Raw genomic sequence first — 23,683 nt, forward strand, 5'->3', positions numbered from 1 at the left:
TTATTTTTTGTTTTAATAATTTTATTTTGTTTTGTATTTTCCTTTTCCCACCCCACATCTCTTCCTGGTTTTACAAATCCGGGCATTACACCCTCCGGTTCAGTAGATGGCAGAGTACACCTGTTATGATGGTTGCGAGCTGCCAATAATTTTTCACAGAAGAAGACGAAGTGACAACAGCAAACAGACACCAACGTGGTGCCGACCCGACACCCTGGCATACAGGCTCAGTGGGCATGGAGGAATTAAAGGTGCTCGAACTCTACAGTGGGATAGGAGGGATGCATTACGCTCTAAAGGGTAAGTGTTTCATTTTTGGACTCAGCGAGAATGATTATGTATTCCGCTGTAATGAAGAGAGAGTCAATAAACATCACAACACTGTACAGGCTAATACAAGAACAAAACAGTAGGGTGTATTAAGCATAGGCTGTATAAGAAAGTCTTGTCTTATGATAAAGGTGTTGAGTTTGGACCTAACTCTATGGTGGAGAGTTATATAAAAAAAAAGTCAGGATGTTAATGAAGTGCTCTATTAAAGTTACTCATGCAATGGTTTAGCCCCTTGCTTTTCATTTTAGACAGCTACAAAACCACTATGCCACATGACAGGCTACTTTGTGATGCTCATGTGAACATTCTACATTTGACTGAATGTCTGCCAGAATGTCACAAAACTTTTACTATTTATACACACTATGCGCATTGAAAATGAAATCAAATACAGTCATTGAACCTGTATAACTCTGTTATTCTTCCACAGAGAGTGGTTTATCATTCCAGGTTGTTGCTGCCATTGACATTAACCCCACAGCCAACCAAATCTACAAGCACAATTTCCCAAGCACCTGTCTCTGGAACAAGACCATAGAGGTCAGTGACAGTACAGGCTTTATGAAAGCATGTTTAAAGAGGCTCTAGCCCTTTTTAAGATTTTTTATTGTATTACCTGATCTGTGGTTAATACTGACACATTTTTGTAAAACGGTCGGAAACCATGTGGTGCTGAGAAATAGGAATGGGGAATATTCAACAGAAACCTACAAATGCCAACAGCAAATTACTGGGTGTAACAGAACAGAAGACATCTATCATTAACATAGCTTTGTAAATGATTGCATGCAGAACAAACACAAATGCTCTTGGCTTAATGTTTCACATTCAGAATCAGAAATAATGTTTCTGTCTTGTGATCTGTCTTAAATCTCAAGGGCATCTCACTAGATGACTTCAACAAATTATCTTTTGACATGATCTTGATGAGCCCACCTTGCCAGCCTTTCACCAGGTATGTCTGATATGTTGTATGCATTGGGAGTAGGTTGGCAGTAGAATCCTGTGTAGTAACTCAAAGTGTGTTATCCAAGCATATTATGTTGAAGTTGGAGCTGACAAATATTGAGTAGTCATTGACCATACTGCAATCATTGCAAAAAAATAAGGACAGGAGAAGTCTGAGGAGGTGTGATGTACAGCCAGTGTAAGGCGATTAAGGGAATGTGATATTAACCAGAAAACCAAGCACAGGGCTTGATGACTGGTTTGTTTTGATACAGAGTGTCATTTTTCAGGAGGTGTATGAAGGTTACATGCATATCCTTTGAATATACATTAATCTGTTTAAGATATTTCCCCTGCTATAATCTATTTCTTCTTCTCTGAACAGGATAGGACTGCAGGGGGACATTGCTGACCCCAGAACAAAGAGCTTTCTCTACATCCTTGATCTTCTACCAAGGTGGGCAGAATTTCGTCATAAGTGGGGAGCATCAATGTTTGTTGTTAAACCTCATAATTTTTTCTCTATGTGGCCAGGCTGCACAGGCTGCCCCGTTTCATCCTTCTGGAGAACGTGAAAGGCTTTGAGAGCTCCATTGCCAGGTATAAAATAAAAAAGTGGGTGCACAAAGTTTGGCATTAGAAAAATTTCTAAGATCCAATTATCGCCCTGAGTGATGATGTGGGACTTCCTCTTGATGCCATTATTTGGGCTCTTTTAGTAGGCACACCACCAGCTGCTGGTCTTATAACATTAACTTTTAGCAACTCACCTTTGGTTACAAACTATTTAGAATTTACTGTGATTTAAAAATGTAATTGTTATAAATGATTTAAAAATGTATCCATTTTATTTACCTTCTGCCCTATTTCTCATTGTCAGGGAGCGTTTGGTGACAACACTAAAGGAAAGTGGCTACGCTTATCATGAGATCATGATCTCACCCACAAGTGTAAATAAGACTCAGTTTTTAATTTTCACTGATTATATCTCCACTGTTATTTATGTACACTGCACATTAGAATTGATGGATTTTTGTGTTCATAATTCTAGGTTGGGATCCCAAATTCAAGACTGCGTTACTACCTCATAGCTAAGATATCAGCAGAAAACTTCAACTCAGAGATCAGTTCAAAGGTGAGACCTGCTGATGGTTGTTCTGGTACCATGAAATTAAAGAAGTTCCCAGCTTTTCCCAAGGTTTACTTTAATGCTTGTGGTGTTTGTTTTTAATTGCATTTATAAAACTACTGACAAAATATGTTGTCCAAGATCGCAGATGCCTTCCCACATTCTACTGAAAATGATCCCCCTGCTCCAGCTCATCCTATTTCCCTGGAGCAGTCAACTATCTCCAGTCCTCCTGACCAGGATACTTTCCTACCTGAGAATGATATGCAGGGGGATGATGTCCTGTATAAACTGGAGACAGCAAGGGATGCCCAGAGAAAGACTAATCAGAACAAGGATCTGTCTGTCAGGCAGATCCAAGACTTTATCGAACCACAAATGGAGGTGAACGTTGAGAACTATCTTCTCCCTCCTAAAACGCTGCTGCGATATGCTCTGCTCCTGGACATTGTTCTTCCCACCTGCAGAAGATCTGTCTGCTTTACCAAAGGGTAAGTACAGCGCCCATCTTTGCTGATTATCTGTTTATTCAATTGTGTCTTTTTTTGTAATCTACAGTAACTGGACACTTGGGTAGATCAGTGTAAATATTTATACAAATATGTACACATATATATATATATGTTGAAACCCTTTCTAGGCTACTAGTACAAGTACACATGTAGTGCCACTGTGACACTATGGTCCATGTGACCAAATAGCAAATAGATAAGATCACGGCTCAGTAAAGCAGTTTACTGAGCTGTACCTTGTACACTGATGTTTCAAATTGCATGTTTTAGACTGCCTTAAAATGGATTTTAAGCAAGTAGCTGACAGTTTTTTGTGTCACAACCAAGAATTTGATGCACTAAATATTAAATATGAGTTTCTATGAAGCACCATGCACAGATTCAAGTGCTCTGTAGGCTGAAAGCTACTTCTGTAGTGTCAGACCAGGATGACTGTCTGATCAGTCCTCCTGAGTTGAAATGCCTGTGTTGTGTTAATTCTTTATCAATATGATAATATTTATTATTTAATATTCTTCATTACTTCAGAGCATCAGTAATATTTTCTATTGTAAACCAAGCAGTGCCACCATTGCTCTCTCTGCCATTTGTGGTCATGTAACTGAAGACTGAAAGAAAAGGTCCTTTAGGTCTTTATTATGTAGTTAAAAACCTAAGAGAACCCAAAATATCACAGCCCAAATAGACCTTAGCACATCATCTAAAATTTTCATCTGGTCGACTACATCCTAGTTGTTACCTCTAATATGAACATGGAAGTTAATTTTTTGAATGATCACACAGTAATGCTATTGTTTTTGATGATGTGCTGACTCATAGCTACGGGCGGTATGTGGAAGGAACTGGCTCAGTCCTGCAGAGCTCTACAGAAGTGGAGGTAAGGTTGGCTTCAGTACAGGCATGATGAGGTTATAAGTAGTTGCATGGCCTTTACCTTTTCCAAGTGTGTGTTGCCAAATATCCACTCTTCCAAAGCGTTGTTAAAGAAAACATTTTATGCTGGCATTTTAACTGATAACAGGCTCTGATACACATTTTTCCATTATATGAACACGATGTGGTAAATCGGTGCACAGAACATATCAATGAAGATAACTCCTGAGAGCTCAGGCATTAAGTGGTAGAATCATTGTGCTTTTAGCATCTCAAAATAAACCCATATTCCCATAGTATAGTTTACTGGGACAAACTTAGTGGAGTTTCTTCCCATTAGGACTCGGACTGAGGCTTTCCACGTGGTGTGTCTAAAAAAACATTCAGTAATCACAAAATTCAAGTTAATCAGTGATGCAAAAACTGTTGAAGTAAAGTCTGTTGTGAACAATCTTTATTTTTGTATGTGTCTGTGTACGCTGCAGTTAGAGAGTGTGTTTAGAGGTCTTGACCAGCTCTCAGAAGAGGAAAAACTCCAGCGGCTGTCAAAATTGAAGCTTCGTCATTTCACTCCAAGGGAAGTTGCCAACCTCATGGGTTTCCCTCAAAACTTTTGTAAGTAAAAATTAAAGCAGTCCTTGTGTGTAAATGAGTGTGAGTTTGCTCACTCTAGTGTGCCTCTAGTCTCTAAGCATAGAGGAGCAGACTGAAGTTAACACTTGAAGATGGTTTCAGAAGAGGAATTTTATTTTTTTTGATGTTTCAAACTTCTGTCAGATCTTTTAATCCCTTATTGTGATCATGCTCCTGTTTTTCTGTTTTTTTCTTTTTTAAAGCATGAAAAACATTCTCAAGCTAAAAATGTGTTCTCATTTTGTACTCAAATATCTTTTCAGCCTTCCCAGAGCACATCTCTATCAGGCAGCAGTACAAAGTTCTTGGAAACAGTCTCAATGTTGTTGTCGTGGCAAGACTCCTGCAGCTGATGGTCTCATAGGTCTGAGGACTCAGCGGAGAAGGACTTTTATTTATCATTGTGGATTATTCTACAATGTGCTGGACTTGAAGGAGTGTCGTCTAGTTATTCAGGGATCAACTGGACAATATATGGAGAAGTTGTTTTTTACAGAAACAACCCCAGTTGAACTTTTTTTAAATAAAATGTGCAAAATCTAACTTTCTATTGTCTCTCTGGATTTCCGATGTTTATTAACTGTTGCAGCTCAAGACTAGCACTGTTTTTTAAAATGTGTTTTATTTGATAAAGTTTTTAATTTGACTTTTAGCTTTAGCTTTTACTGTCAAAACGCAAGTTGTCATACAAATGAGCTATTCATTGAATAATTAACTTTGTATCTTACGTTAACTTTTCTTGAGCATTTCGTTCATCAGGCATTTTAGATTATCCCAAGAATATAAAAGGACATTTTCAAGGATTCGTGCTCGGTCCAACTTTGTTCTGCCACAGCAGAGTCTGTGTACTGCTGCTATGTTAGCTTGATGCTGAAGCACAGCATATAAATCAGCACAGGGAAAATCATACGACACTGAAACAATATAAAAAAAAACATCCAGTTAATTTTCAGAATAAAACGCTGGTTGATGCCAAATTTATTTCCCTGACTTCATCAACAAACTATAAGAACCAGCAGAGACAGGTCTGGATCCAAAAAGTTAGGGATCCTTAAAGGCCACTGACAACATCATGGAGGAAGAAAACCTCTGATTCTCTCATTCTTAGGTCCCATGACTCCAGTGGACGGGCCGTGGTGCTCTGTGCCACGCTCTGAAAATGTAATGAGATGAGCGCGACACAGGGCAAAATCACAACAAACCAGTGATTGACTCAGCATGCAACCATAATTTACTCTTCACACCAATGACAGCTGCTCTCTACCAGTCTGTACAGGCTTAGATCACATGAATGTCATTTTAAGTTATTAATTGTCTGTTTTTGCAAAAATCACCAACTCACTTGACTCTGAATCAGGCCAGGCCAGTTGGATAACTGATAGCATCATAATGTTGTACTAAAAAACCAAGAGTCCTCTTAAAAGTTCCTTGACCCTTTCCCTGGAGTGACCTGTAACATTGACAATGTTATTTCCACCATAAAAACCTCCCAACTTAGCAAAGCTATCAACTTTACTGGCGGTCTCACATGATTTCTGGAAATTGCTTATTTTCTGTGTGTGTGTGTGTGTGTGTGTTAGAGAGCATAAATGGAGTATGTGATAAACATGTTTATTTCTCTACATGTTTTGTAAACTCTGTGTTGGATAATATTAGTCCAGAATCATTACCTTGACTATAAGTATTAGGCTTAACTCACCCTGTGAAACAATTAAATCCAACAAAAGTTCAAATGCAATCAAAGGTGGGTGAGTTTTTAGGAATATTTTAAAGGAAGTAAACCTTTTTTTTTTTTTTTTTTTTAAGGAAACATTAAAGGTAAAAAGGCTTCTGACCTAGCTGTAACCCTAGCCTGAACCCTAACCCTGCTCTAAAAATTACAAATGAAGTTTCCGCGGTAAGTTGGAGTAGAAATTAAAAAGTTCATCATATTGCTGTAATACATCCATGATGCCTTTGAAAGAACAGTAGACCTACTATATGGATTCCTCCAAGAAACGAAACTTTTCTAGTATCTACCAAGCATACACACACACACATACACACATATTCATATAGCTGATTACTGATCTACATGTGTCATGTGAGGGACATTCTCCTCAAATAATAAAGTTAACCAGCTCTGGTAAAATGATGCACTTTATTGTGGTGCTCTCAGGTCAAAGTCTTTACTGTGAGCATTGGAGTGCAGCAGCACCTCAGACCCCAGGTAGAAGCGTTGAGAGTGTCCAGACAATGGCTGGGACACCACGGCTCTCGTGGCCGTGCATTGTATTAATTTTCTTCTTGGTGGGGCTGCAAGGAGAGCTGAAGGATGCTGCACAGAATCCAAACGAGAGGGACATAAGCAATGACCAGTGAGTGGTGTTCTATTTACACATTCCTTGAAAATATGGTGTTTCAGGATGACTGTTGTTGTGAAATGACTTAAAACATTTTCTTTCTATAAATATATATAATATATGCAGTATTGTTGATCTCACCCCACAGGCCCCGCATGCTGTCAGACAATGGTCATCTTGTTTTCACAACTGGTGACAGTAAAGAAATACGTTTCCAGAGTTCAGCATCAGGTCGGATTAAAGTAAATAATGAAGACCTCACCCAACTCCTGAGTCAGGTAAGCATCATTTAAGATAATGTTTTTTTTAAATACTTAAAATCAAAGATCAACATGGCCTTGTATCATACAAGTCAATAGTGTGATGGATCTTACAATTTGACATTGATGAGCAAAAGCAGCTAACCTTGGAAAAAAAAAAATAATAATAAAAATCTGGTTACAATTAATTTGAATAATGAACAAGTACAGTCCTGATAAAATTTACCATAAGTGATAAAAAAAGTATAATGGTGACACAAATTTTCCAGTGTTCTGCTTTTCTCATTAAATCTTAAAACAATTTTTTGAACAGCACACTTGGGTTCCTCCACCATCAAAATATTATTTCTTAGGTTGCTCAGATGAATTTCTTTTTTTTTTTTTTTTTTTTTTTTTGAACCAGCATTACGGCTAACTTCAGCTCCAGAATTTTCTGATTAGCTACATAAACTGCAATAATTTTCTCTCCTCTCCTTTAAGAAATATGGTCCAAATAGATCCCAAAAGGAAATCTTTATAAAAATTTTATTATAAAAGTCAGTAATTGTTTTCTACACGTAGGTCAGTGCCTTATTTGAACTTCTCTTCAGCTAATACAAACAAAAAATCTGCAGCTGCTCATATGAGGCCATGAATGATTAACATGTGCAGCTTAGACTCAGCAATTTGGAGAGGACCAAAGATCAGTATCCCAGTAATTCAGAGAGTAGGTGAGTCAGATGTCCCAGTAACAACGTATAAAAAGGTTTTAATTAAGCTTTATGGATCTTTGATGCATTTATTTCACCTTAACTGCATATAAACAAAGATAATAAAGTGTACGCAAGCCAAAAGTGGCTCTCTGGAAGAGGCTGGTATGTTTTTAAGACTTCAGGATTTTGAAAAACAAATGGACATTAACTGTTATTCCGCTGTTTTTTATTTGAGTGCATTGGATCAGTATAGTTAAGTGAGTTTAAATGGCCAGGTGGTTTTCTGACAAAAAAAAAAAAAAAAAAGATGAGATGTTTGACAAACTGAAGAACAATATAGAGATGCGAAACAAACTGTCTTCAAAAACTTGTGTAGTTCTAACCCCTATTTCCACATAAACTTCTGGCATTGCAGGATATTTTGGGGCACAAAATTAAAACAAATTGTAATTTTCACCCTTATCCCTCATACAATTCACATATCCAGCAGTGTTGTATGATAGTGCGTCTACTTGTTTTGTTAACTGCTCCACTGTTACAAACAGATGATAGACAGCTGTGTCTGCCCCCTGCTACAACTAAAATTAACCTAAAGAGAGCAATGAGAGAGAAATAATATGGAAAAGGTGGCTTCTGTTCAGATAACACACATTTAAAGTTTAAAAAGATGTTCATCCTTTTTTTTAATTTGTCATTTTATTTTACAAAGATTATTTTACAAAAAAATGCTGTTACTGTCAGAATGTGTCAACCAGAATTTAACATAAATGCGAACAATCATATTTTCGAAACGAAAAAAAGGAAAAAAAAATCAAATGAAATTCCTAAATTTTCCTTTGGGGATTAATAAAGTACATTCTATTCTACTCTATTCTTTAAAAAAAAACAATCAGATATGAAGAATTAAATTAACATTTTTTGTACAAGTTTAGTGTACTCAGGTTTCTATTTATGAACTGTCTAAATTCAGATCAAATCCAACAAAGAAGAAATTGAAGATATCAAGGCTCACGGCGGTGGAGTTCCCCCTGATGTCACTAACAAACTAAACCAGCTTGACACCAAGGTAAGTGATAAAAGATTATTTCCTGTTCCTTACTAATTTATAAAGGCTAAACTCAATTTGAATCAGTTTTATTTCCATTTTACCTCTGTTTTTTTAGTGCTATCAAAGTTCTGTATTAAAATACTTTGTTTTTATTTGTGTTAGCATATGCATATAACTCTTGAAAACTGAATTATCCTAATAACCAACTTGTTTTAAAATGTATCACAAGTTAAACTGAACACTGCACACATTTAATAATTAAAAAAAGTTACCTGTTTTTTTTTCCCAAGGTGACAACACTTGAGCAAAAAGTGACTACACTTGAATCGGTAAGACAAAGGAACTGTCATTTACACCAGCTTCTGCTCAGGAATGTATTTATACTAAACTTTTTTTTTTCTTTTAATCTGCAGACAGTCCAGAAAGTGTCGTGCAGCAGCAATCCCTGTCAGAACGGAGGGACATGTCTGAACTTACTGAATTCATATCACTGCGTGTGTCCCAACAACTGGGCTGTGAGTTTTACTCTATTTTTTATGTTGGTGTTTATTACAAATTTTTCATTGTGTAGCAATAACAAATTGAAGGGTTAGTTGTTTATTTCTTTAAATATAACACCACGAGTGTAAAAAATTCAAATAGGCTTGACAGAAACAACAGTTGAAAATATGAGTCTAAATGTTACCAATCAGATATTTTTTCCTTGTCTCAGCAGATCCATTACTTTATATTGTATAGCACTTTTCTGCTTTGTATCTCAGTTTAAATGTGACAAGGAACACCTTCGTTTACATTTAAGAAACATTAAATTTGGTTTCTTGTAATATTTCCGACTGCGTCTTTAGATGTGTTATTTTTGGTGTTAGTGTGTACCTAGTCTGTATTAATCCAAGTAAAATTTCTCCCTCTTTTTGTGTTTGTCTGCTGTGTGTTTGTTAGGGCCCTAACTGTGCGACAGATGTGAATGAGTGTCAGGTGTATTCAGGATCAGCTCAAGGCTGCCAGAATGGTGCAACCTGTGTCAACACCCCTGGATCTTTCACGTATGTCTTGAACTTCCATTTATACTCTGTTGTGCAGCAAAGGTTCTTGTTTCCTGTATGTCAGTAATTTGTTATTTTATCCATACTGGAGTACTGTTGAGACTTTGCCATAATTTGTTGGAAAAATTAAAATAAAATTGAAAAAGGACTTTATTTTTATTTTCCTTAAAATTAATAGAAGTAACGTCAACAACAGACAATTATAATTTTAGTTGATAAAAAGAAAGGTGGAATTAATTTCTTGCATAAAATTCAAACATGTTTTGCTCTGTCTGGCATCATTTTTAATGTAATTAAAATGTATTCATTGATTGGTTTTTGTTTTGCCTTCCAACATTAGCTTTTAGCTCCCTCTGACCTTTTCCTCAGGTTCTCAAATGTATTTTTTTTATCCCCCTAGTCAATAATACAAGATAAAAAGTCAAAATTGAAGACACTACGTCGCAGTTACAACAAAAAAAGGTTGAAATTAAGAATGCAAAGTGTCCTAATCCTTTTTTTTAAGGACAGGCAGTGGCGTGCACAGACTTTTTGAAGGACAGGGGCAAAATGAAAATAAAAGGCACATACAGCATGTGTTTTTGCCATTCTAAAGGGCAGTCTGTTGTATATTTTCCACCCAAGGGGCAGTTTTGTGTGTTTTGCCAACCAGAAGGGCACTGGTTAATATTACCCCGTGGAGCTAGATACCAAGTGTGGTGTAATAACTGCCGGTCCTTCTTCTATGGGTGATTAGTATATTTAACGATGAAAGCTCATGCTAATGGTTTGTAATTTGTTCTATTGGTGATTCTGTGTCTTTGTAGTTGTACCTGTTCTCCAGAATGGTCCGGTACTCTCTGTACTGTGAGGTACGATGACTGCAGGAATGCAGGACAGGACCTTTGCGTGCATGGCACCTGCATCGATGCAGACAGGATCACACCTGGGCAGGTAAGCAGTCAGTCACCTGTAACATCAGTTAAACCTCAACCTATCTTTTGCTCCTTAACAAGGTTTAATTTGTCACTATTTTAAAAAAGACATTGGTAGCACTTATTTACATATACTTTTTACCATACTCAATAATGTAAAATGTATTTATGCACAAATAACTTTTTTTTTTCATGGATTAGTGTCCCTCTTGAATTATATAGATAATACAGAGTCTGTACTTTATTTATCAGTCATTACAAATCTTCTTATGTACAATTAAGTAATGATATTGGTAAATTGGTAGAATGGAATAAGGCAAAACAAGTAAAATAAGGCATACAATTTAAAAAAAAATACAAAAATTGGGTACAGAAATGAAGGAGAATAACCTATGCACAAATGCTTTTTGAATTGACAACAATATACTACAATAAAGAGAAAACTGTTTTGTTTAAATAAAAAAAAACAGATTTGTGAAGTATTTCATGATAAATTGGATATTAATAGATTAAGTTTGGCATGTAACTGTACCTTGGTAGCATAGATGAAAGAAGCAGTTCCTTTATAACATTTCATAAACTTGGTTGTTGAACAGACATTTGTGGACAGAGATTTCTTTGTAAAACACTTTCTTTCCCATATCCAGCCTAAATACCAGTGTATTTGTGAGAGTGGGTGGGAGGCCCCGGCTGGAAACCCTGCCTGTGTGGCTGATGTCAATGAATGTAACCTGCCAAACAAACCTTGTTCAACCAACCCTGTTGTCCCCTGCTACAACACTCAAGGTTCCTTCTACTGTGGAGCCTGTCCTGCTGGTAAGATTTGATATGACTATATAACTAGAAGCTTCTGGGGATCATTTCTAAATGATGCATGCATTAATAGTTACAAACGAATTTGATTCCTTTTTGTCTCAGGTTGGCAAGGAAATGGCTACAGTTGCCAGGATGTCAATGAATGTTTGACCAACAATGGTGGCTGCTCCACTGCACCAATGGTACAATGCCTGAACACAATGGGCTCCTTCCACTGTGGTCCTTGTCCTTCAGGTATGAGGGGAGCAATCTAATCGTGGGTGACCAGTGTCGTAATAGATCCAGAAACTCTGGATTATCACCAGACGCAGAAGCACAAAGTGTGAAACAAAGTAGATTTCTCAGTTTGAAATGTCTCAGAGATTATTTCTGTTTGAAACTAAAGCTCACAATTATCAAACTAAAAACTTTTCAAATCTATGACATGATCTTCCGTAAGTGGAAGAAAAGAAAGAACAAAAAAACTAAACTTTGAAAAAAGACCTTTCCATCTTTACTGGACTGCTAATACAACATACTCAACTATGATAACAGCACAGAAAATCATTAATTAATCTTAATCATTACTGCAGTACAAGAGGTAATAAGATCTCAGTCAACTTTCCTATATCATTTTTTGAGAATATGATCCATTAGCCAAATATTTGTCTTTTTTGCCTTAAAGGTTAATGAGGTCTTTGAGAAAAAAAGCAACACTAAAAGCCCTGAAGTAAAGCAAAATATTAGTATCTATATGTTTTGATAGTCATTGTTTCTGTGCAGGTTATGAGGGGGATGGAAGAACATGCACTCAGACCAATGTCTGTGCTACAAACAACGGAGGCTGTTACCCATTAGCAACGTGCACTTCAAGCCCAGGTAACAACACCTGCTTTATATGATTGACATCAGTGGTATAAGAATGATATTATCATGGTTAAACTGAGTGTTTTGTTTTACACAGTATGTAACAGCTTCAAAACACTTGCCCTTATCAGCTGACCTGAGCAGTTCATTCATAAAAATACACGTTACAGAATGGCTGTGTGATATTTAGTACACGTACAGTTTAAGATATGTTCATGTGTTCTCAGTCTTCTCTAAAATGTCTTGATCCATTATAGGAACAACCCTCCCCATATGCACCTGCCCCCCAGGCTACACAGGCAACGGCTATGGACCAACTGGTTGCACCCAGACCAGCAACATTTGTCAGACCAACAACCCCTGTGTTAATGGACAATGTGTGGTGAGTGTGTGTGATGTGATGTGTGTCTGATTAAAATGGTCTGAGTAGAATCATTCCAGACATAGTTGACAGAAAGAACAAAGAGAAGTTTTTAAGGTATAAATTTCAGAGTTTTTTTTTTTCAGTCAACAGTTAAAAAATAATTTCACGTGTTTGTTTTGTGAACTCCTCCTTATGCTAACCTCTGTTTGAAGACAGGGACATTATCAAAAATAGCTCATCTCAGCTTGTTACGGCAGATTCGTATGTGCTTGACCTGTGCTCCATTGCTTTCACAGTCCACCAGCTCAGCTCCTGGCTACATTTGCAACTGCAACCCTGGATGGCAGGGGGCAAACTGTGATCAGAACATAAACGAATGCCAGAGCAATCCTTGTCAGAATGGAGGCACCTGCACCGACGGCATCAATGGATTCACCTGTACCTGCACTGCACAGTGGACTGGCCCGCTCTGCCAGACTGCTCAGCAAGGTACTGAAATGAGGAACTAAGGGAATTAGATGAAGAGAGAAGGGTGAAGGGGAGAGAAGGGCTGATTCAGGAATGATTTTTGTGAAGGCTCACAGATTCAGGTAATTAATGTCTTGATCCATAAAATAACTGGACATGGTTAAGGCCCTTTAAGATTTTCACCTCTTGCCCAAAAGACTTGTCAGTTCTGCACTTTTGAAATGTAAGCACCTGTAACTCATAATGTGCTAACTGGACAGCAGCAAAAAGTTACTCCTTTTCAACTGTTGTCCCAGTTTTCCTGGAGTTATTGACATCTCCTGTCTTATGAGAGTCATTTGACTTGTTTTTACAAGAGCTGTTTAACTATTTTTCTGGGGTAAAAGTTGCTCCTTGATAGATAAGAGTTTCTCAGAGAAAAGTTTCTCCTTGGAAAACCTTTAGGGAATAAGGTCAACAGAGAAACTGGTTCAATTGCATCAGAGATATTTTTAATCCCCCTCACCTAAATAAAATAATTTAGGGATTACAGAGCTTTGAAGATTATTTTTATTTTTAAAATTCTGATCTTAGAATACTTCGACAAGAAGACCATTACCAGGACTTAAAAACAGCCTGTTTTGGTCGCATACATATCTACAATTAAAACCCAGACTTTAGTTTGGGATCAGGTGTCTGTAGCTTCAACCATGTCAAACTTTTTTCTGTTAACTTACAGAAAAAGAATTGGTAATGTGCAGAGTTTTGTTTAGTTTCAAGCTGTTTTGACAATATATTTCAAATATGATGTCATATTTCCAAAAATGTGCATTTCACAGTAACAGTTCATTCAAACACCTTTTTAAAGGAACAGCCCTCTGTTAACCTGCTTGTTGTTTTATGCACAGCATTAAACTCCATGCCATGAAGTGTTGCTAAAGGTGAATGTTATCATTCCAGAGTGTGGAGGTTTCCTGACTGGCCCTGCTGGTTCCTTCAGTTTTCCTAATACTCCTGGTCATGACGAATACGATCACCTGGTCAGCTGTGCCTGGGTGATCCGTATCGATCCAAACAAGGTCAGAAAAGGAAAAAGAAAAATATGAATTGCTCAAACTGATGAATGAGAAAGTATTTCATTGACACACTGAATTTGAATTTCCCGTTTTTTTCTTTTCTAGATTGTCCGCATCACCTTTCCCTTTTTCCACCTGGAGAGCAGCACCAACTGCAACTACGACTTCCTTCAGATTCATGATGGAGACAGCGCCTCTGCTTTCATGCTTGGAAAATACTGTGGCCAAAATAACCCTCAAGAGCTCTTCAGCTCCCACAACTCTCTGTATTTCTGGTTTCGTTCTGACGGCTCTGTCAGTGGTGGAGGTTTCACAGTTACTTGGGAATCTCGAGACCCAGGTAAGGATTGTTATTTAAGTACAATCAGGGTTAGGACTAAAAATGGATCTAATGCTTCCTATTTTTCACTTATCTTGGCTGTTACAGGAAGAATCCTTTTTTTTTCTTCAGATAATACACTTTTTTTTTTTAATGTAAAGAATGAAAAAAAAAGTCTAAACCGTCACTAAAATCTCATTCTTCCCCAGTGTGTGGAGACGAACTTACTGCACCCTATGGTAACATCAACTCCCCTGGTTACCCTGGAAACTACCCACCCAGCCGTGACTGCTACTGGACTGTTACTGTTGACCCAGGCTTGCTCATCACCTTTGCATTTGGCACCCTCAGTCTAGAGCATCACACTGACTGCAACTTTGATTACCTTGAGGTAAGAGGTGCTGCGGATGTTTGTGAATAATGTGTAGTACATCAATAAAAATAGATTTAAATTTATATCATTAAAGCAGAACCTGTCAACAAACCCATTCTAATTTAGAGAGATGTTTTTGTGCTTCAAGTGAAAAATGCTCTTTTTACCAAACTCCCTTGATAAAATCTAAAAGCAGCTATTTGGGTGGCCTGTGCAGTGAAGTTTGCTTTAGTTTAGTTGAATCAATGGTCCTGTTAAATACTGCATGACACTAAACTATAACTGTATCTTTCATGGCCAAATGATGCAGATCCGGGATGGCCTCCTACCTGAAGACCCAGTTCTGGGTCGTTACTGCAGTACAGCATCACCTCCCCCTCTGCAGACCACTGGTCCTGCTGCATGGATACACTTCCATTCTGATTTCAGTGTATCTGACCGGGGCTTCCACATTACATACACAACGTCACCAAGTAAGAGACGCATTTTATTCAGTGTATAAAAGATTTCTTTTGACCTCAAGAGTTGTTCAACAGGAGCAAGAAGCTTTGTAGTTCCAGCAGTTAAGCTGCCTCCATGGCACAACTCCTTACTTGTGTTTGCTTTGTGTGCCAGGTGACCCTGGTTGTGGTGGTACCTTCACTGACAGTGAGGGGATCATCATCTCTCCCAACTGGCCCAATGACTATGCCCACAACCGCCAGTGCATCTATTTGATCAGGCTGCCCGCGGGTGAGGAGGTGTCTCTCAATTTCACCCACATGAACCTGGAGAGTCACAGCAGCTGTGCTTTTGACTATGTGGAGGTAGGAAGTGTCAATGACCCAGAAGTATACCAGTGTCTCTTAAATGTGTTTTTAAAATGTTCTTGAATGAAGAAGTGACTTCATAAAACAGAGGCATAGGAGATTTAGTTACAATCCCCCTTCTGGTTTTCACCCTCTGATGGGAACAATAACTTTGATAACTGCCTGATCCATTATCCAAGAGCTAAGGTCAGTTTGAATTACTGACAGTGTTAAAAAATTCAAGATGCTTGTTGTGCAACAGTGCTGAATCAACGTTTGCAACATGAAGTTTTCAGTTGTGTCATTTAAAAAGTAACTGACATTTCTAACCCATTTAATCATGACAAAGGTCTTTAATTAATACTTTTGTTTTAATTTTCATCAGCAAAATCAAAACCATTCCATACTCAGGTCTTTTACTCCTTGTTTTCGAGGTTCGGGATGGAAGACTGGAGACTGATCCTCTGATTGGGAAATACTGTGGGAGCACCCTGCCAGCTCCCATTCGCTCGTCCTCCAACTTCCTCTGGTTGCGGTTTAGATCAGACAGCTCAGTCAGCCACGCGGGTTTTAGGGCCATGTACACTGTTGGTGAGATTAAACACTTAAAAATAAACAAATACAGATGTGAATTTGATCCCTCAACTCAACCTGCCACTTTTTTTCTGAGCCACAGCCAACCCAATATGTGCAAATCTTAAAGTATTGAAAATTTTTTATTTATTTGTATGTGTTTTAGACTAATATCATATAGCGAGTGATCGATCAAGTATCCTAGATTTCAACCAAGAGCTCCCGGCATTCTGCCAAGCTTTTTCAATGAAAATTTGATACACTTGTTTGGTATTGGGTCTTTGTCTTTAACAATAAAACGGAGGACTACAAGTGAAAAAAGATGAAATAATGAAATCAGGCATAGATGAAGATGATGAAGTTTGAACAGGCCACTGTTTGAGTTACTAACAAACATTGACCCTCTTTTTCCCCAGCTTGTGGTGGCACTTTGTCTGGAAATGGGCAGATACGCTCTCCTTATCATCCTGATGCCTATCCGCACAACAAGGAGTGTGAGTGGGTCATTAACCAGCCAGAGGGCTACGTGGTCACTCTCAACTTCCTGTCATTTGACGTTGAAGGGGGCTCCTGTCGCTACGACTATGTGGAGGTAAATAAATACTTAACTAATTTATCAGTTTATTTAGCCTTAGAAATTTACTATAAACAACAAAATGTTTGATTTTAGTCCTAAATGTGAAAACAGCCACAACATTCCTCTTCCAATGCACACATTTCATCCTTCGTCTTTTATGCTCTTTCCAGTTCCCTCACAGTAATTTTCCATAGTTTTAAACTAAAAACAATCTTTTATCCATTCAGATGTTTTAAAAAACCCTTATCCCAGCCTCTGTCTGAAGCACTCTGTGCATATGACTCAATGATTAAGCAGAGAGATCTAACAGTGGGTAGGGATGGGTACCAAAATAGGTTCTTTTTATAGGTACCAACCGGTTTCTGTCAAAAGTACCGGGTACCTGTTCATGTAAAATCAAAAGGTACCATGTTAAGGTACCTAAATGCATTCTTGTGACTGGGAGGGAGTGGAAGAGAAGGTAATTTTCCATGCTGGACATGAACACAGCATTGCAAGGTTATATATTGAAGAATGAATATGTTTAATATAAAAAGGTGTTATTATTGATAAATCAATATTTTTTTTTTACCACTTAAACACAAAAAGTACGGAAAATTGGTACTGTTGAGTACCGGTACCGATTGCCAGGTACCGGGCATCAGTACTGAATCGTTTCAAACGTAAAAGGTACCCATCTCTAACAGTGGGACTATAGAAAAAAAAATTAAAGAACATTTTGTAAAACTAAAACCTTCCCACCTTTTTATGTATCATGGGATTCATTTCTTTAGATGAGATTGTGGATGACTAAAGATGCATGTCTCTCCAGGTCAGAGATGGCTCTACATCCAGCTCTCCTCTTCTGGGAACATTTTGTGGCGTTGAGATTCCCCCCAGGCTTCAGTCAACTCAGAGATCTATGTACATCTACTTCAAAACCGACTCTTCTGTCACCAACCATGGCTTTGAGGCAGCTTACGGCTCTGCCTTGGAAGGTGGGTGTAGTATCTATACCGTATATAAAATAAATGTACATATTTGAATGGACCCAAGGCTGTTTTCATCTCCAGAGTACCAGACCTTCTTCATTGAAGACTTAAATTATAAAGTGAAAAATACAGTCACTATTCACTGAGTCTGAGAAACAGCCAGACCAAGAGTAAAATACTCGTTTCCACACCAACATCTGAACACTTCATTCCTCTGTACATGCTTATAAGTCACACACACACAGCCTGGATAAAAGATAAAGTGTAAGCATAATGTAAGGAATGTTGCCTACTTAAGTAGAAAGACTGACACCCAAAAGTACGAACATTTATCTACCTGCATTTGAAGCAAACTGATCTGTTGTCCTTGTGTTTCTGTTAAAGGCTGTGGTGATACCCTGACCAGTCCTTCAGGCAGCATCACAAGCCCTGGCCACCCCTCAAACTACCCTCATGGTGCCAACTGTACCTGGTACATCAATGTGGACTCAGGCTACTTGATCCGGCTTACGTTTCACACCTTCAACCTGGAGTACCACACAAACTGTAACTTTGATTACCTGGAGGTGTATGATAATGGCACTGTGCAGACGGGAACGAAGATCGGAAGGTACATGATAATTTATTTATTAGTGAGTAAGTGTATGCATGTGTGTGTGCATACTTGGTGACTAAAGGTGTTTGGTTGCTTTGTTCTTTCAGGTACTGTGGGCGTTCAATACCTCCATCTATTACCAGTACAGACAACCAGCTGTCCTTGCTGTTTGTGACTGACTCAAGTTTAGGATCTGAAGGATTCTCTGCAAGTTACGTCTCCATCGATGCTTCCACAGGTACACAAGAAACACTGGCCAGTCAGGAAAACTGACATTTGGAAAATTCAACAAAAAAACTTTGACTGACAAGCCTTAGATTTGTATCACTCAACAGTGAATTCTTTCCATAAAGACTTGTTCAGACTGATCAAGCACAAAACAACCAGCCTCTTTATCCATTACAGTGAAGTCAGGAGATCAAAACTTTTTAACACATTTTTATTTGATTTACTATTCTAAAGCACAAATGTGTTTATACGTTCAGGAAAACCCTGTTTTAAAAATCCAAATACCCATATATTTTATGTTTGTCGGATGTACTTTGTTCTCATATGGAAGAATTAGATGTTGTAAACAAATTTTAAAGTTCTGTCAAAATGTTTCTCTCATCAGACTGTGGTGAGACCTTCACCTCCTCTACGGGATCCTTCTTTTCACCCAATTACCCGAACCATTATCCCACAAATAGGGACTGTGTCTTCAAGATTGTTGTGCAGGTCAACATGCAGATTATGCTAAACTTCACAAACTTTCAACTGGAGGGATCCTACCCGTCTTGCAGCTTTGACTTTGTAGAGATCAGGTATGGAAAGAATGATGATGGTAAAGCTTTTAATTTGTTTTTGTCCTTAAACACAGTCAAAGTCTTAAGTAAATTAACAGGGAACAGAAATATTTTTATGTACTTGACAAGAACTGTGTTTGATGCAAAATACCGGAATTACAATTAAGAGTGCAATTAACACTTAATAAATATTGAAATTAAGAATTTCATTGCTGTTAAACAAATGGTTTAAACACTTTTGAATAGTGCTTTGAAGTTAAAGATTTCTTGTGTCAAACTCTAAAAAGATAAAGTTTTAGATATCTCTAACCAGGGAATATTACTTGTGTCTTTACTTTTTGAATGCTGGGATCCTAAAAGGGAACTTTTTCTGGATGCTTATGTGGGTTGACAGCTCTCTTAGGGCATCAAGTCTGAGAACTTGTATTTTGAATTTTGTCTCCCTTTTATAGGGATGGTGGCTATGAAACATCGCCGCTGATTGGTAAATTCTGTGGCAATCAGAAGCCTCCAGTCCTCGTATCCCATAGTAACCGACTCTGGGTGAGATTCCGATCAGATTCCAGCATCACAAATCCTGGATTCCATGCTCACTGGGATGGCACACAGACTGGTACATTGGTTTTTCTCATCAAATTTTTCCATTCTGTTGAGATTGAGAGCCAAAAACAAACATTGGGATACTGAAACGTGCAAACAATCTGTTATTTTGAAGAATATGGATTGTATCAATGTTTACCAAAAAATGCCATGCATGTTATACTTTCAGTTAAGAAATCATTGGTCCATTTGATTATCATTTGTTATCAAAGAAGCCAAGCTAAATATATTTACCAAAAATAGAATTTAAGATAATGGATGGATTAATGGATGGATTAATGGATGGATTAATGGATGGATGGATGGATGGATGGATGGATGGATGGATGGATGGATGGATGGATGGATGGATGGATGGATGGATGGTGCTACTATTTAAAAATAGTCTTTTTTAAATAGTTAAACAAATAAAAAAAGTGCAGAGACTGAAAAAATATTTATACCAGATTAATTTAACAAAACCATCTCTTGTCTCACACACAGACAGACTTTCTTAAATATTTGTGCCTTTGATCATTTTCTCTCTTAAAGGATGTGGAGGGATGTTGACAACTGCATCTGGAGGATTTTCCTCACCTAACTTCCCATTGCCCTATCACCCCAATGCTGAGTGCTACTGGACCATCAAGACCAGCCAGGGCAGCCAGGTCTTCCTCACTTTCTCAGACTTCCACCTTGAGTCCAGCTCATCCTGCACATATGATTACGTAGCGGTGAGTGATATACCTCAGAATGTGAATGTATCAGTTTCATTTACTTCACAGAATAAACATATTTCAACTTTATCAGTGAATTTAATTATCACTGTTATTATCACCATGGAAGTAGTTACAGTATCTGTTACAAGTAGGTACAGCCATGATATACAATGGCTTTTTTGTGTCTAATGATGTGTGTGTGTGTGTGTGTGTGTGTGTTCAGGTTTATGATGGTAACAGCACAAGTGCTCCAGAGCTGGCCAGGCTTTGTGGCAATCAAATGCCTGTTCCCATCAACTCTTCCAGCAATCAGCTCTACATCAAGCTACGTACTGACAGCAGCATCAGCGCTGGAGGCTTCGTCGCATCATACACGTCAAGTAAGAAAACACACATACCTGCTAACTGATGGGCTCCTGAGTTTGAATTCCCTATAATGTGTCAAATTTATCATGTTAACTTATAGATGTAACTGAGGATGTCCCAATACAGATTTTTTTGACATCCGATCTGTTGCTTTTTTTGCCGGTACTGATCTGATCCGATACCTTTCTCTGGTAAACCCCATACTCTGCTAGGTGATTCTGTTGTAAATGACAAATTAAATTTGTTGTATTAAAGTCAGTCCTGTTGGTAGCTTCTTGAGGAACACTCACTTTAAATCTGAATATCCAATACTATCCAGTCCTCCAAAAACAGCCACATTGGGCGCCGATACCAATTGGTGTATCGGATCATCCCTAGATGTATAGATGTTTCAAGTTCTCGAGTAAAACATCACACCGCTAACAAAAAGTCAAAATGTTGTCCAAACTGTGTCTAAATTTCCTCCATCCATCCATCTGTCTGTCTGCCCAGGCTGTAACAACATACTGATCTCAAACCGGCACAGAGGAGTGATAGAGTCACTGAACTTTCCAAACAACTACCCCTCCAACACCCAGTGCAGCTGGACCATCCAGGGCACCACTGGAAACACCATCAACTACACCTTCACTGCTTTCCAGCTGGAGAGTGGCAGTTGTCACTATGACTACATTAAGGTAAACAGAGAAAATATTTATTAATTGGATTTTAAGACAAAACGTGACTAAGCTCACAGTTCATTACGACTGATTTACTTATTGTTTAATTTTTTTGGCAACAAATAAGCAAACTGATACCGCTGAAATATCACTCTTCTAGTTGTATAACGGGCCTAACACACAAGCTCCTCTGATTGGGACGTACTGTGGTTATACCCCGCCTCCAGCCAGTGGCACCACGAGCTCAGCACTTACCATCACGTTCACAACAGACTCTTCAGTGTCAATGCCCGGCTTCCAGATGATGTGGTTCCAAAACGGTAAGGAAATGGTGAAGGTCCTCTTTTGTTTTTGAGGATACCTGGACGAAATATTTTGTCTGCTGATGGTTTTCCCAGGTTTGGCACAGTTAGTAAAGAAAGAGGTGAGAAAAGAAAGCATACTCATCCCACATTACTGTAGCAAGTTAAACAAAGTGCCACACCAACATGATCACTGACAATTTGGGAAGCTTCTGTAATAGACACCTATCGTTGCCTGGAATGTAGAGTTGGAAATAAGAATCTGGCAGTTTAGATTTACTTCAAACAGCTCATTTTAGTCTTTAAGTGTAAACCACAAAGCAACTTGGAGATACATTTTTAATTGAAAAAAAAAACAGAAAGATTGTAACCTCTCATCAGAGGGAAGTAGTGTCACAAAGGTGGATATAACTGTTGGTCTTAACTCAGACTTCCATCTTCCGATAATCAATTTGAATATGAGATCAAGCAGTTACTTTCTGATAATGCCTGTGCAGTTTTATTTATTTTGACAATCATTTAATCACACTTCAGCAGATACACAGTGTTCTTATCATTAAATCAAGATTTTGACCTGGGCCTGGAAGAAAACTGACATGAATAACGCTATTTTTGTTGTTAATCTGGAGTTAGTTGGTAACTCTGTTTTTGTCTATAATGTCACTGACTTCCAAACCTGTAATGTCTTTCTTTGTTTCTGTTTTTTTTGTGTTGTTTTTGAAAGAAAAGTCTTCATTGACTTTTTTTTTACATTTTACACAATAATACAAACATTTTTGTCCCACCAACTTTAGGTTGTGGCGGGGAACTTTCTGGTCCCAGTGGATCCTTCAACAGCCCAGAGTATCCAGACAGGTATCCTGAAAACAGGGAGTGCATTTGGTATATCACCACATCAGCTGGCAGCAGCATTACTCTAACCATCCACGAGTTTGACGTGGAGTTCCACCCAGACTGCAACTACGATGTGCTGGAAGTAAGATATTAACGAACTGTCACAAAATCTGTTTCTTGTGCTTGAGTACAGTTCACACAAAAGAAAGAAAGAAAGAAAGAAAGAAAGAAAGAAAGAAAGAAAGAAAGAAAGAAAGAAAGAAAGAAAGAAAGAAAGAAAGAAAAAAAGAAAGAAAGAAAGAAAGAAAGAAAAAAAGAAAGAAAGAAAGAAAGAATTGTATTTGCTTTTTATTAATCCCTTTTTCATATTTCCTTTCAAGAGAGATGTCTCTTAAACCCAGACCTGATCTCAGTATTAACACTACATGCCTAATCTCACCACCATGATTCCTGTTTCATGAATCAAACTGTGTTAACATGACAAAGACACACTGCAGAGTTTTTTCTAGCCATTTATAAAACTTTTAGGTGACTTATGACTCCCCAGTACCTATTTGAATGGGGAAACTGTGTTTTTGAAAATAACCTTTGTCTCTTTTTCAGGTGTATGGTGGCCCAGACTTGTTAGCCCCTCAGCTGGCCAAGCTCTGCAGCACCACATCAAGTCCAATGCGTGTGTCCAGCACTGGAAACCTGCTCACTGTGCGCTTCAAGTCTGATGCCTACGTCAGTGGTAGAGGCTTCAATGCAAGCTGGGTGGAAGCCCAAGGAGGTGAGTGTGGACACCTGTGATTTGGTCTTAATGAGTAATATTAATACCATGACATACTGAATTTGGGGTTTCCATTAACTAAGCCAAGTTCACTTTTTTGAACTGAACAACTGAGAAATATAATCTTTTTCACAATGTGCTTGTATATTATGGACATTTTCAACAGCACCTCCCAGTAATCCTTTTTCTTTCTAC

At 38.0% G+C, this 23,683-nt stretch overlaps 2 protein-coding genes across 2 annotated transcripts in view; both read left to right on the forward strand.

Moving 5' to 3' along the window:
• Positions 1–116: 116 nt before the first annotated feature.
• Positions 117–4,957, forward strand: trdmt1 (tRNA aspartic acid methyltransferase 1). The gene is made up of 11 exons (XM_074693616.1): positions 117–300; positions 764–873; positions 1,212–1,288; positions 1,667–1,738; positions 1,816–1,881; positions 2,162–2,231; positions 2,333–2,416; positions 2,552–2,901; positions 3,742–3,799; positions 4,281–4,410; positions 4,692–4,957. The coding sequence occupies exons 1-11, from the start codon at positions 237–239 to the stop codon at positions 4,790–4,792; spliced, it is 1,182 nt and encodes a 393-aa protein (XP_074549717.1). The 5' UTR covers positions 117–236; the 3' UTR covers positions 4,793–4,957.
• Positions 4,958–6,663: 1,706 nt separating this feature from the next.
• cubn (cubilin (intrinsic factor-cobalamin receptor)) overlaps positions 6,664–23,683 on the forward strand; it is a 35,635-nt gene continuing 18,615 nt past the window's right edge. The window contains exons 1-30 of the mRNA XM_074693344.1: positions 6,664–6,785; positions 6,919–7,048; positions 8,693–8,788; positions 9,061–9,099; positions 9,184–9,285; positions 9,710–9,813; positions 10,620–10,746; positions 11,375–11,543; positions 11,646–11,777; positions 12,306–12,401; positions 12,647–12,771; positions 13,050–13,242; positions 14,161–14,279; positions 14,382–14,616; positions 14,805–14,986; positions 15,279–15,441; positions 15,584–15,774; positions 16,191–16,347; positions 16,746–16,921; positions 17,718–17,883; positions 18,262–18,487; positions 18,580–18,710; positions 19,086–19,275; positions 19,710–19,870; positions 20,389–20,570; positions 20,779–20,935; positions 21,414–21,598; positions 21,741–21,900; positions 22,677–22,858; positions 23,320–23,488. Of these exons, the coding sequence (XP_074549445.1) occupies positions 6,664–6,785; positions 6,919–7,048; positions 8,693–8,788; positions 9,061–9,099; positions 9,184–9,285; positions 9,710–9,813; positions 10,620–10,746; positions 11,375–11,543; positions 11,646–11,777; positions 12,306–12,401; positions 12,647–12,771; positions 13,050–13,242; positions 14,161–14,279; positions 14,382–14,616; positions 14,805–14,986; positions 15,279–15,441; positions 15,584–15,774; positions 16,191–16,347; positions 16,746–16,921; positions 17,718–17,883; positions 18,262–18,487; positions 18,580–18,710; positions 19,086–19,275; positions 19,710–19,870; positions 20,389–20,570; positions 20,779–20,935; positions 21,414–21,598; positions 21,741–21,900; positions 22,677–22,858; positions 23,320–23,488 (4,567 nt within the window). The remainder of the gene's footprint in view (positions 6,786–6,918; positions 7,049–8,692; positions 8,789–9,060; positions 9,100–9,183; positions 9,286–9,709; positions 9,814–10,619; positions 10,747–11,374; positions 11,544–11,645; positions 11,778–12,305; positions 12,402–12,646; positions 12,772–13,049; positions 13,243–14,160; positions 14,280–14,381; positions 14,617–14,804; positions 14,987–15,278; positions 15,442–15,583; positions 15,775–16,190; positions 16,348–16,745; positions 16,922–17,717; positions 17,884–18,261; positions 18,488–18,579; positions 18,711–19,085; positions 19,276–19,709; positions 19,871–20,388; positions 20,571–20,778; positions 20,936–21,413; positions 21,599–21,740; positions 21,901–22,676; positions 22,859–23,319; positions 23,489–23,683) is intronic.

This window comes from Halichoeres trimaculatus, unplaced genomic scaffold (assembly GCF_033239565.1).
Source record: "Halichoeres trimaculatus isolate MK-OKI-2021-1 unplaced genomic scaffold, fHalTri1.1 fHalTri1_scaffold_18, whole genome shotgun sequence".
In the NCBI taxonomy this organism is placed as follows: domain Eukaryota; kingdom Metazoa; phylum Chordata; class Actinopteri; order Labriformes; family Labridae; genus Halichoeres; species Halichoeres trimaculatus.